The 13,338-nt window shown below is 50.3% G+C and overlaps 1 protein-coding gene across 1 annotated transcript; it reads left to right on the top strand.

The window, feature by feature from the left end:
• The first annotated feature begins 1,295 nt into the window (after positions 1-1,295).
• On the top strand, positions 1,296-3,839 carry gbp (glycogen synthase kinase binding protein). The gene is made up of 2 exons (XM_083918458.1): positions 1,296-2,418; positions 2,481-3,839. The coding sequence occupies exon 1, from the start codon at positions 1,408-1,410 to the stop codon at positions 1,972-1,974; it is 567 nt and encodes a 188-aa protein (XP_083774584.1). The 5' UTR covers positions 1,296-1,407; the 3' UTR covers positions 1,975-2,418; positions 2,481-3,839.
• The last annotated feature ends 9,499 nt before the right edge of the window (positions 3,840-13,338 follow it).

Genomic DNA, 13,338 nt, shown 5'->3' with positions numbered 1-13,338 from the left:
ACTCTGGATGCCAGGATCTGCCACACACACACACACACACACACACACACACACACACACACACACACACACACGTTCTCACACTCAGCTAATTTAACTGCATCCATGTTGTAAGACGTATTCACAGCCTGGTTTGGGTGTGCAGCCGTGGATGCAGGATGTTATTACATCATGTGTGCTCAGTAAACGCTGGTGTGTCTTAAACGTGTGATTTAAAGTGTGTGTTTGGACAAAGACGTGTTCTTTTACGTGTGTTACAGCAGATTATTTTGCCATCAGGGACACATGTTAATATCTTTATGACCCTGGTGAACTCAAGTCTGTGACCGTTTCCACATGTTCTTCATTTTAAAGAACAACGGCTCAAATAAAATTAAAGTTTAACCATTAACTGGACTTGAACCAATAGAATATCACTGTTTATGTCATTGTTTATATCCTGTGTGGCTCTGGGGTCCTGACTACGGGATGTGTTGTGCTGTGTCTCTTCTTTGTATGTTATCTATTTATTTGCTTTCTCTTCTATTTATATTTCTCTATTTATTTTGTAGGGATTACGATGCAAATTGGCAGCTTTCCTGTAATCCTGCACGTTTACAGAGATGTGTAAATATTGATGTTCACCCACGTGCACCATCCAAAAACAAAGCATCATTATTATTATTATTATTATTATTATTATTATTATTAAATGTGTTTGATTTACAGCTGTTATGCTTATTGGGACACGTGTTTCTGTATCAGCAGCTTTTAAAATAAAGCCTTTGATAAAGTACATTTGCACATTTGCACATGGATGCCGTTCCTGCAGAAGTCGGTGCAGCCCCGGGTTCGGTGCTCGGTTCCGCTGTGGCCCGTTCACACACGTGCCCGAACCCAAATCAGAGAGTTTGGGCGTGAAACGGATTCAACGTGAACCGTGTCCCGTAACAGCGGCTCTTTGTTTGTCCCGGACAGACAGCAGCAGCAGACAGTTGGCACTTATGTAATGTCCATTTGAAGGGAGGAGCAGACCAATGCGGGGGGGACACAACACGGACCCGCTGTGCCACAAAAACACGCCATTTAAGCGCGTGCGGGCTCACTTTACGCGCCGCGATTACGCGAATTATTCTGTATTTTTATAAAAGTGTCAGACGAATCATTCATTACGCGAGTCTTGTTTAACCCTGTACTTTAGTTTGGATTTTTAAAAAACACCCCTCCCCCTCGAAGGGGAGTTGGTAGAGTCCAGGACGCGTCATCCATTGTTTACAAACCAAGCGGAGCTGTTGGTGCGAGCGGAGCGGCGTGGAGAGAGCGAGGAGCGGCCCGGGCGGCTCCAGTCACACACGGACAACAACAAGCCCGAACACACTCTCTCACACACACTCAGACACACTCTCTCTCACACACTCTGACACCAGGATGCCGTGTCGGAAGGAGAACTACATCTTCCTGGAGCAGTCCGTCACCGTCGGCTCCAAAGAGGTGGACGCGCTGGTGACGAAGATCGGCGAAGCGCTGCAGCTGCACAACAACAACAACCACGGCGGCGGCGGCGGACTCCACCAGAAGACCGTGTCCGTGTCCGTGTCCTGTCTGCACGGGAACACAACTAACACCACCACCGGCGGCGGAGGGGTGAAACCGGCGGCGACCATCACCGGCGGCGGCGCGGCGGCGGCGGTAGCCCCGGGAGGAGCGCAGAAACGCCGCGGCAGCTGCTGCATGCGGCTCCGGGGACACCGGGGGAGGAGCAGCAGGGCGAGCCCGTACAACGTGCCCGGATCTAACGGCGAGCAGCAGTGGGACCAACGCATCATCAGACCGTGGCACAAAAAGAGGATCGACGTGGACGAGGACGAGCCGCACCGGCTGCTGCAGGAGCTCATCCTGTCCGGTAACCTGATCAAAGAGGCCGTGAGGCGGCTGCAGTTCTCCGCCGCGGACTGTGCGGATTTCCCCAAGAAGACGGACAATGTGGCGTGCTGATGGCGCGTGACGGACCTGGGGGGTGGTGGGGGGGTGAAGGAACGTGTGCCCCCCCCCCCCCAGGATGGACACACAGACCCGAGACTGTTTTGGGTCAAATCTCACAGACTGGTAGCGTTTTTCTAATTTCACCGGGGGTGTGTGTGTGTGTACGTGTGCGCGTGTATGTGTGCGTCAGACGCTCGGAGACACATTGTTCCGACCTTCTCCACACCGGGACAGGACGTTTATTAGCCCCTTTTTTATTTTTTATAAAGGCTAATGTGACCCATGTGTGTGTGTGTGTATGTGTGTGTGTGTCTGTCTCGGTGTGTGTGTGTGAACATGAACAATGGGCTGTGTTGAGGAGTGCTTGAGTCACGGTGAGCAGCAGGAAGTCAGAGCTTATTCATTTCTTATTTACCACTGCACCCTGGGATCTGCTCTCGTGGGGGGGGGGGGGTTGTCCCTGCCGCTGCTGCTGTGGCAGACCAGGGTAAGGGGGGGGGGGGGGTTGGGTGGGCGAGAAGTCCATTTTGTTTACAATCTATTGCTGGGTGTCAAGAGAGGAGGGAGGAAGGAAGCCCCCCCCCCCTCCTGATTTTCATTTCAGGTTGTTCTTTAACTCGCTCGTGTCACCGGTTCACGCACACACACACACACACACACACACACACACACACACACACACACACACATCACTCAGCGTGTTTCCATCAGTTCCCTAAAGCGTTCTTCCCCCGGTTCAGGGAACAACCAGCTGACTGAAGGTCCCTGGTGTCCATGTGCGGGGGTTGAACTGTGAAATGAGGGACTAACTCTTCCTCCGGTACACACACACACACACACACACACACACACACACACACACACACACACACACACACACACACACACACACACACACACACACACACACACACACACACACACACACACACACACACACACACACACACACACACACCGCCTTTATTTCCACCTTCACCTTTGTCACAATCACCAGTGTGGGCAAAATGGCCGACTTTTGGACACAACCAGGACACAAACGGCTCTTCTTGGTAGTGATGCTGGTTGCCATGGTGAAGTCCTCCCTGGGTTTAAAGGGAACGCTCTATTGTTGTTGTTTTGGGCGCCGTTGCTTCCTGGTTTACTCTGTTGTCCGGCTCTAAAGCCACTGCAGCGGAGAGGGGAGCACGCGCAGACGAGAAACCCGATAATAAACCAGGTGAAGTGTTTACACGCAAGATAACTCCGGTTGTTTTACCCAGGGTACGGTGTTTACGCGGTGTTTACGTGGTGTTTGAGAAACCGGAGTACGACCGTAACCCGGATACAATCAGGTTTTAAACCGCAGGGAAACATCCGATCAAACCGAACGCTTCACGCCGTTTCCACGGGGAAGAATTAGGACCTGAAGGTGTTCTCTGGGTCTGTTAATCGGGGGACGGGGACTCTGATTTGACCCGGGGGGGCTGTTTCCATGGTGATTGACTTGAACTTGAATCTAATCAGGTTTTTAAACTGCAGGGAAACACGCTGAGTGACACGAGCCTCGCTAACGCTAACGTTAGCACTGGTTACGCTGGTTTAGCTCCAGGACAGCACACACCTCATTCAAACGGCAGCTCCACATTTCTCCTCTAGATCTTTTTCTTGTCAAAGGGGAACACGGGCGTCACACACGTGCTAGAGAAGCGGAGAATGCACGCCGTTCTCCCGCGGGGCGCCGGGGGACGCGTCACTGTTTGTTTGCTAACGGAGGGGGAAAGCCTCCGCGGTGCTTTGGCCTCCTGTAGAACTCCTACGGGCGGCTCTGTTGGGTTCTTTTGTATTTGTTTCTTCTCTGTGTAAAGAAAAATCAGCTCGACCGCTTCGTAACGAAGCATCTGATAACGTTCCTGAGTATTCAGGGCCTTTTTTGTTGTTGTCTTAATAAACTCAATTTTGTTTTTCCAAACCCTCCTCTAGAGTTTTATTGCAGCCCTCTCTCACTTTGTTTGTCCCACGTACGGAGACGCGTGTCCCCGCTGCTTCCTCTGGGCCTGAGAGGGAGTGTGTGTGTGTGTGTGGACGACGTGGTCTTGAAGGACACACGCTCATTATCAGGCTATAAATACCCCCTCCCCCCCCCTGTGCTGGATCACAGCGGGCCGGCAGCCATGACACCGGCGGGGAAAAACATGTTTTGCTCAGGAGCCGGCCGCCGGTGGAGGTTCCACACATGGTTCATGGAGGCTCCCTCTGCTGTCGCTGCTCTGCTACTGTATGTGTGTATGTGTGTTTATAAATGTGTGTGTGTGTGTGTGTGTTTATATATGTGTGTGTGTGTGTGTGTGTGTGTGTCAGAGCAGCAGCAGATGGAGTTGACGGAGCCGCTGACCTCAGGTTCCGGGTGGACGTTTGACCCCCCAGGTGATCACGACAAAAACAGATCCTCGTTCAGACTGAGATCACAGGTCGAGACGGAACACACACACACACACACACACACACACACACACACACACACACACACCAAAATAATAATTACATTTATATATATTTACTGCATCAGTGATATTTATTTGTTACTGTTAACGGAACCAGAGAACACCGCAATGTGAAGAGTTGCTGAATAAAACACAAACTGATCACAGAGATGCTAAATGATCTCAAAGATGCACAAAAAGAGACGAAAAAATACTAAAAACGGGTAGAAAACAATTACAAAGACAGACAAAACAACTACAAATGGAGGTAAAATGATCACAAATATGCACAAAACGACCAAAAAGAGACAAAACAAATACGAGAAATAGATCCAAAGACACTCAAAACAACTTTAAATGATATAAATAAACTAGAAATGGAGGTAAAATGATCACACAGAGTCAAAAAATGACTGTAGAGACAGAAAACGACCACAGAGAGATGAAACATTGGTCTCCATGACTTAGTTGATTCGTGTCAGTGCCCAAAAAAAAGACCCTGGGACGATTTTACCCCCGAATTTCACTCTAATGGTTCGATCTCTGCAAATAACATGTTTTTTTTTCTAAATGAAATCAGCTGATGTAAGAAAATCATAATAAGTTTAAGTAAATGTTTTTCCTCCTGTTTGTCCTTAAAATGAATGACTGAGGTTTTAAATCACTTAAGGAAGATTTAAAGGAGCCGGAGCCCAAAGTAAAGAAACGTCAGGGGCTCTGTTCACTCCGCACTCACGCTCCTGAAGTGACGCGCACGCTCAGGCGATCATTGATGACATCACACCACAACAGTGTTTACGGAGGCGAACGTGGCAACGGCGCCCGGTGTTGTAGGACTTTATGGTTTAATGCTAAAAAGAGTGTGTGAGCGTTCAAGTCCCCACAAACACTAACGAGGCTTCACGTCCCTCTCCCTCCACTGGCTCCGGCTTCACTGCCGTCCAAAGGGCGCCCTCCCACTGTGCCTCCGTCCCGTGCCCCGTGCTTTAGGGTCCTTGTCCCCCCCTCCAGGCCCGTTTGTACTCACACTACCTGGGCCTCGGAGAATGCTTCTTGCTGCCTATACGTCATCACGCCGTAACACGTCACACGCGTTGATGACGTCATGGCGATGCGTGGCTTTGTTTCCAGATCTTTCCGTAGACCTCGGAGTTTTTGTGCGTCTTGTCGACTGTTTTTGAATCTTTTCATCGACCAAATCTGCAGTAAACACTCCACCTCCACATCACACCAACGTGAACCCTTCACCGCCATTGTTTGAAATGTCCGCGCATGGTCCCTCCTTCTTTTTTCTACGTCCCAACAGGCGCACAGGAAATGACCTCAGAACCGCCGTAGGCCTCGTGCTCGTACACGTGCAAACGTGCTTTACTAAAGCCCACCTCTCCCAAACGGGGTGTGGACGGCAAGCGTGCCGCTCCTAGACGCGGTACGGTTGCACTCACACTGGTCAAAGGAACCAGACTTTAGCCGGGCACGGTACGGAGGAACAGTGGGAGTGCGCCCAAAGTCTCATTAAATGGGACCTGGCTGTTCAGATTCAGTAGCACATTTAAAAGTGGACTAATTCTGATTAAATGAATGTCAGAGTCACTGGGACCTGTGCTGGACTCTGCGGTGTGAACGTAGCCTGAGTTCCTGTGGAGAGCCGTGTGCAGAGGCACGTTCAAAGCCTTCCTCTACCTGTGGGAAGTGAAAGTGCAGTGGGCGGCTTGAGTTAAGTCGGCGCGGTGTCTGAACCCGAGACAGAGACACTCTGAGTGTCAATGAGCGTCCGTTTGTGGGCGGCAGCTTTGTTCCCACGCAGCTCCACTGAGGCCCTGACGCGGGCCGAGTACGGATGGAAGATAAAAATAGAAACGCTGCGACTGTGGAGTTGTGTGTGAGCTTCTTTCTCTCTGACCAGGAGGAAGAAGCATTCGTTCACAGAGCAGCAGCACGAACGACAGCGAGAATAAAGAGTCTACTGAGTGATCGACGACCGTCACGACCGTGAGCCTGGGAACCAGATGTGTTATCAGTGGTCCTCAGCCTCTGGAGGCAACAAAGGGTTTATGTTTGTTTGTTTTGCCCGTATGTTACTCTAATAACAGTCCACCATGAATCACAACTTGGTAGAAACTCATCATATCAACATCTCATCTCATCTCCACCCTCTTATCCGGGGTCGGGTCTCGGGGATAATAGGCCGTATTTTCCAGAGTTTAAGTCGCAGCAGCTAAAAAATGCAAACTAAAGAAGAAAAGACATTTCCAATTCACATTTTGGGGGCTGCATTCTGGTCCTGGAGCCTCTGTCCTGCATGTTTTAGGTTCCTCTCTGCACCAACACACCTGAGTCTGATGCTCTGCTCGCTCGTTCAAGCAGCTGAAGCTCGTCAGGGGTTTAATCATCGTCACTCAGGTGTGTTAGAGCGCACGCACACTGTCCATCCGTACTGATCCGCTAGAGCAGGGCGGGGGCCCTCCAGGAGCAGATAGGAACCTAAAACCTGCAGGACAGTGGCTCTCCAGGACCGGAATTGCCCACCCCTGGTCTAACCACTGTGCCACCGGCCGCCCTACGTACATCACCACATACGTCATCGACACAAGCCTCCATACGCGCTACTCGACGCACGCTTCAAAGCCTCGACACATCATCACTGACGACGCTTTGAATCGGACACGTTATCTTTTGAGTGTTCTGTTTACTCACGTTTGCGTTAAATTGGTTTCTCGTCAGGCTGGACTGAAGTTCCCTGGAGGGCCCCCGTCCCGTCCTGCAGGTTATAGGTTCCTCCCTGCTCCTGGAGGGCCCCCGTCCTGCAGGTTTTAGGTTCCTCCCTGCTCCTGGAGGGCCCCCGTCCTGCATGTTTTACGTTCCTCCCTGCTCCTGGAGGGCCCCCGTCCTGCAGGTGTTAGGGTCCTCCCTGCTCTAACGGATCAGTACGGAGGGACAGTGTCAGTGCGCTCTAACACACCTGAGTCTGACGATGATTAAACCCCTGACGAGCTTCAGCTGCTTGATAACGAGCAGAGCATCAGACTCAGTTGTGCTGGTGCAGAGAGGAACCTGAAACATGCAGGATCAGGGTTCCCCACCTCTGATCTCTACTGATACACTCAACAAAGAGAACGGGGCCTTTACGACAATCCAAATCAAAACAAAGAAGACAAAAGGATGAACAAACTCAGGCTCTCAGCTTCAGATAAACAGTCATACTAACGTTTGAGAACTGTGTCTCGTCTGTGTCTTTCCAACCCCCATTGTGCCCACACCTGTCTCCTGTTTAATAAACTGGAGCACTGTGAGAAGTGTGGGCGGCACGGTGCAGTGGTGGGTAGCACTGTCGCCTCACAGCAAGAGGATTGCTGGTTCGAATCATGGCTGATTCGAACCAGACACGGGGAGCATGTTCTCCCCGTGTCTGCGTGGGTTTTCTCCAGGTTCTCCAGGGTGGACCCCGCCTTACGCCCCAATGTCAGCTGGGATCAGCTCCAGACCCCCACGACCCCGACAGGGACACGCGGATGAAGATGGACTGTGTGAAGTGTAGTCCTGTGCTGTTGTGGCCTCCAGGACACCACCAGGTGGCAGCATTCAGACCAGAGTAAACACAACACACACAACACTGGCTGTAACCTGATGAGACAGCACAACATTACTGATGTTCACATAAGAAGCTGTGCAGTGTGAGGACTGTGTGAGTCCACCAGAGGGCGGCATGACGCCAGGACCCAGAGGCCACGGCACGGTGCAGCTGCAGACGGCGATGGAGGTCAGGCTGAGCGCTCCACCTCCACACGTCCGATCCAAACTTCAGTTCACCTGAATCCTCCACATTCAAGACTTCAGAACATGCGTTTCAAGAGTGAAATGTGACAGAATGTGACATATAAACAATAAACACGCAGAGTGTAGATAATATTGTGTAAGTCACTTCCTGGTGGACAGCTGCAGGTTGATCAAAGATCTTTATTATTATTATTATTATTGCCTCTGTTGTCATTTTCAGCCGTGACTGTAAACTTTAAAGATACTTTAAATCTGAAGCTCCTGCTCCCTCCAAAGTCCCGCGCTCTCCCCCCGCCTGACCTCTGACGCTCCCTCCTCCCCCGACGTGTGCGCTGAGAAAGTGAAACGCCTGGTTTGTTTACATTTCCGGTTCTCGCCGAATTCCCAAATAAGCGTATGTAAACCCTAACACAAACCCCTGACCCGGACCCTAACCCTGAGCCTGAGCCTGACCCCTGAGCCTAACACAACCCCCTGACCCTAACCCTGACCCTGAATAAGCGTATGTAGACGCTTATTCAGGGTCAGAGAGCACGTTCATCAAATCAGGTGCATTCCAGGGTGGCGTCCGTCACCGAGTTTGGAAATGGCCGGGTAAGAGCGTCCTCGATGCCTCGGGTGGAAACGCTGCGTTGGAATAAGGACTCAATTACTGAAGGCACTTTTAACCCACCGTCAAACAGAAACTTAAATCACTTTACTTTAGGGCGTACTCCCACTGTGCCTCTGTCCCGTGCCCCATCAATGCGTGTGACGTGTTACGGCGTGATGACGTATAGGCAGCAAGAAGCATTCTCCGAGGCCCAGGTAGTGTGAGTACAAACGGGCCTGGAGGGGGGGACAAGGACCCTAAAGCACGGGGCACGGGACGGAGGCACAGTGGGAGGGCACCCTTGGTTTTTTGCAGTTTGAAAAGCGTCACTGCAGGAAACAGAGCTCAGAATTAAAAGACCGAACTGCTGTCGATCAGTAATCACATTAAATGCAAGATTATAAAAAACACCCCAACAGGAAAACAAAAAAGGGATTTGTGGAAGCTAAATTAAGACTGAAGATGTGAGAGAGAGAGAGAGAGAGAGAGAGAGAGGGAGAGACGGAGAGAGAGAGAGAGAGGGAGAGAGAGAGAGAGAGAGAGAGAGAGAGAGAATATTCCTCCGGCTCTGTGACTCCCACACATGAACAGGGTCTCCAGCTGCTTCACTGATGGAGTTAAGACGTTTTCATCTGCGTTCAGACGCTGATCAGACAGGATACATTCATGTGGCTCAGTGGCAGAGTAGGTCGTTCCATCTCCATTCGAGAGATTAGTGGTTCGATCCCCAGACACCGAACCCTGAATTGCTCCCTTGCTGCGTGTGGGTGTGTAAATGATTAGATTAGATCAGGGGTGGGCACACCTGGAGAGCCACTGTCCTGCATGTTTTAGGTTCCTCCCTGCTCTAACACACCTGAGTCTAACAAGAATCAAACTGTGACGAGCTTCAGCTGCTTGATAACGAGCAGAGCAAGAGACTCAGGTGTGTTGGAGGAGAGAGGAACCTGAAACATGCAGGACAGTGGCTCTGCAGGACTGGAGGTACCCACCCCTGGATTAGATGGTACCACAAAAAGATGCAAAATGACTAAAAATAGATGCAAAACCAGCACAAAAAGATGCGAAATGACTAAAAATAGATGCAAAACCACCACAAAAAGATGCAAAATGACTAAAAATAGATGCAAAACCACCACAAAAAGATGCAAAATGAGTAAAAATAGATGCAAAATGACTAAAAATAGATGCAAAACCACCACAAAAAGATGCAAAATGAGTAAAAATAGATGCAAAATGACTAAAAATAGATGCAAAACCACCACAAAAAGTAGTGTGAACGGGTGAATGTGACAGACACTGTGAAAGCGCCTTGAGTAGTCAGAAGACCAGAAAGGTGCTTTATAAGTACAAGTGCATTCACCATTTACCCACGGTGAGCGTACGTTGAGCGTATGGTGAGCGTGCGGTGAGCGTACGGTGAGCGTACCGACAGCACATGTCTGAAACTCCAGGTTAGCACCTGCAGTGAAAGGCGCTGGGCCGTGGACGTAGCATGTGACGCATCTTTAACTTCACATTAAAATCACCTTGAACTCCAAGATTACAGGTGTTCCCTTTGCTACACTGTCGCCTCACAGCGAGAGGGTTCCTGGTTTGAATCCCGGCTGGGGCCCTTCTGTGTGGAGTCTGCATGTTGTCCCCGTGTCTGCGTGGGTTTTCTCCGGGTTCTCCTGTTTCCTCCCACAGTCCAAAGACGTGCAGGTGTTCGGTTCATTGATGACTCTAAATCACCCGTAGGTGTGAATGGTTGTCTGTCTCTGTTCGTCTCTATGTGTCCTGTGATAGACTGGCGTCCTGTCCAGGGTGGACCCCGCCTCACGCCCGATGTCAGCTGGGATCGGCTCCAGCCCCCCGTGGCCCCGACCCCGGGATAAGCGGTTGAAGATGAATGAATGAATGAATGTTTGATTTGAAGTAAAACAAACTTTTGAACTTTTGACTTGAATAAAACGACAGGTTTCTCTGGTTTGCACATTTCCAGAAACATTTGGTTTAATATGATTCAGCTACATTTGTAACACAGGAGTCGTTTCTCTACATTTTAATGCGGAAAAGTTAAATATTAGAGTTTTAAACAATGTCCTGTGTGATATTTCTGTCAAATACCAGCAACAGTGGTAAATACGGGTTTGTTCAGTGATGGTGCAGAAGCTTCTTCACTGTCTCTGAGTCTGCAAACACGAACGTCCTGAGGACACAGGACGGTTCGATCCTGGCCTCGTTTCCTCCTCACCGCCCCGTCACAGCTGCAGCCTCGTCCTTGGAACGACCTCCACCCTCCTCCGATGTAATCTCGGCGAACCCATCTGGGCTAACGAGGAGGAGCAGGAGCGAGCCGCGCAGACGACGGGCCGACCCCTCCACTCGTCTCCGGTGGCTTCATTATTTCTGAGCGGCTCACGTGTGAATAAGGAAACATGTAGATTAGGCCGAGCTGTTGACGTCACGTAATATGTTCTTAATGTGATGCAACATTAGCACATGGCCTCATTTGTAGCTCTACGTGTTTGTCTGCACTGGACATCCGAAGGTTCAAGTCCTCTCTGTGGTCCTTTTGCATTAAAAGCAGAGCAGACAGAGTCCCAGCAGAGAGGACGGAGACGGGAAACACCTGCAGGCAGGGACCACGGAGCCAGGAGGGCTCAGGGGGACCTGGGGACGCTCCCACTGTGCGTCCGTCCCGTGGCCCGTGCTTTAGGGTCCTTGTCCCCCCCTCCAGGCCCGTTTGTACTCACACTACCTGGGCCTCGGAGAATGCTTCTTGCTGCCTATACGTCATCACGCCGTAACACGTCACACGCATTGATGACGTCATGGCGATGCGTGGCTTTGTTTCCAGATCTTTCCGTAGACCTCGGAGTTTTTGTGCGTCTTGTCGACTGTTTTTGAATCTTTTCATCGACCAAATCTGCAGTAAACACTCCACCTCCGCATCACACCAACGTGAACCTTTCTCCGCCATTGTTTGAAATGTCCGCGCATGGTCCCTCCTTCTTTTTTCTACGTCCCAACAGGCGCACAGGAAATGACCTCAGAGCCGCCGTAGGCCTCGTGCTCGTATACGTGCACACGCTCGTGCTCGTACACGTGCAAACACGCTCTACAAAAGCCCACCTTTCCCATGAAACCTGCCCCTAGTGGACACTCAGAGAACTGACGCTTTTGGAGCTTCCTGATTGGATCAAACAGGAAGCTGGGGGCGGGGCTTGGTCCTGACTCACAAAATGTTACTGAAAGAAACAAAAAATAATCTCAAAGATGCTAAATGACTGAAAATAGACACAAATCAACCAAAACAACCACATAACATTAATAAATAGATACAAGAGGACTCAAAATGACCAAAAATAGATGCAAAGCATATTTGTCCACCTTCGTGTTGGTTGACAAGAGTCTGTAAAACTTTAATAATCAGATAATATAATGTGCAATTAATGTGCAGTTAATTGCACGTTAACTTGGACGGTCATGCAGTTAAACATTTGCATTGATTGACACCGAGAATCCTTTTACATTTGCTATGAAAGTTACATTTTCACTGTTTCCAGGTCCATCTGACCTCACGTGCGTTAGTATTTGCTGTTAACCGTAATTTTAAAGATGATAAAAGGTAAAAACAAGCTGAGCCGACTGATGTGTGACGTTTGCAGATCTGAGCCGAGGTCGCTCCAGTCGAAGGGTCTGCGTTTCGTTACGGCGGACTTTCATCAGAGCGGCTCGGCCGGAGCAGGAAACAGCTCCAAGGTAAACTGTTATGACAGGAAGAGACTCTGATCATCACAAACACTCGGTCTGTTAAAGAGTCTCGGACACGCGTCACGGTACTGACGTTTAAAACCAGACAGGAAACAGGGGACGAGTCAGATTTATCAGATTTCCTTAGACAGTTGAACTGTTCTGTTTTACCGACGCTCTGTGTGGAAGAAAACATGACTGAGAAAGTGAATAACAGGACCAGGTCCCAGTGTGCTGGGGACACAGGTCTGACAAGCACAGATTCTGTTTAGAGAATAATAGAACTGTATTCTATCTCCAGTGTTTCCTCAGGGGGCCTAAAGGACTGGGAGTGGTCTCTGGTCTGGCCGTGGGGGGTTCTGTTCCGGCCCGGGCGACTAGAGGGCTCTGCACCTTGGTGCGGAGGCTCCTGTCTGCCCGGGTTGGGGGGGTCTCTGTGGCGGTGCTCCCTGTGACCTTGGACTGGGATCTCTCCCAGTGTGGTTGCCCCCCCCCCAAAGGTAGCTTCCTCTAGCCTCCTCTGTACCTCCGGTCTCGCTGCCCGGCCATGTCTCTGTAGTGACAGCTCGTGTTTGTGTAGGTGTGAGCGTGTGTGTCTGTGTGTCAGTGTGTCAGCGTGGCTGTGTGTGTGTGTGTATGAACGTATACATATTTGTGTCTCTGTGCGTGACTGTGGGGGTGGGAGGGTTGGGTTCTCTTTTTCTGTACATCTCTGTGAGGCACTTTGCGATACTTTTCCGTATGAAAAGCGCCAAATAAATAAAGGTTGATTTGAAGGTTGATTTGGGCGTGATGACGTCTGGACAC

This window comes from Echiichthys vipera, assembly GCF_963691815.1.
Source record: "Echiichthys vipera genome assembly, chromosome: 8".
Classification (NCBI taxonomy): domain Eukaryota; kingdom Metazoa; phylum Chordata; class Actinopteri; order Perciformes; family Trachinidae; genus Echiichthys; species Echiichthys vipera.
The sequence above is the reverse complement of the archived record's forward strand: the minus strand, read 5'-3'. Positions and strand labels throughout refer to the sequence as shown.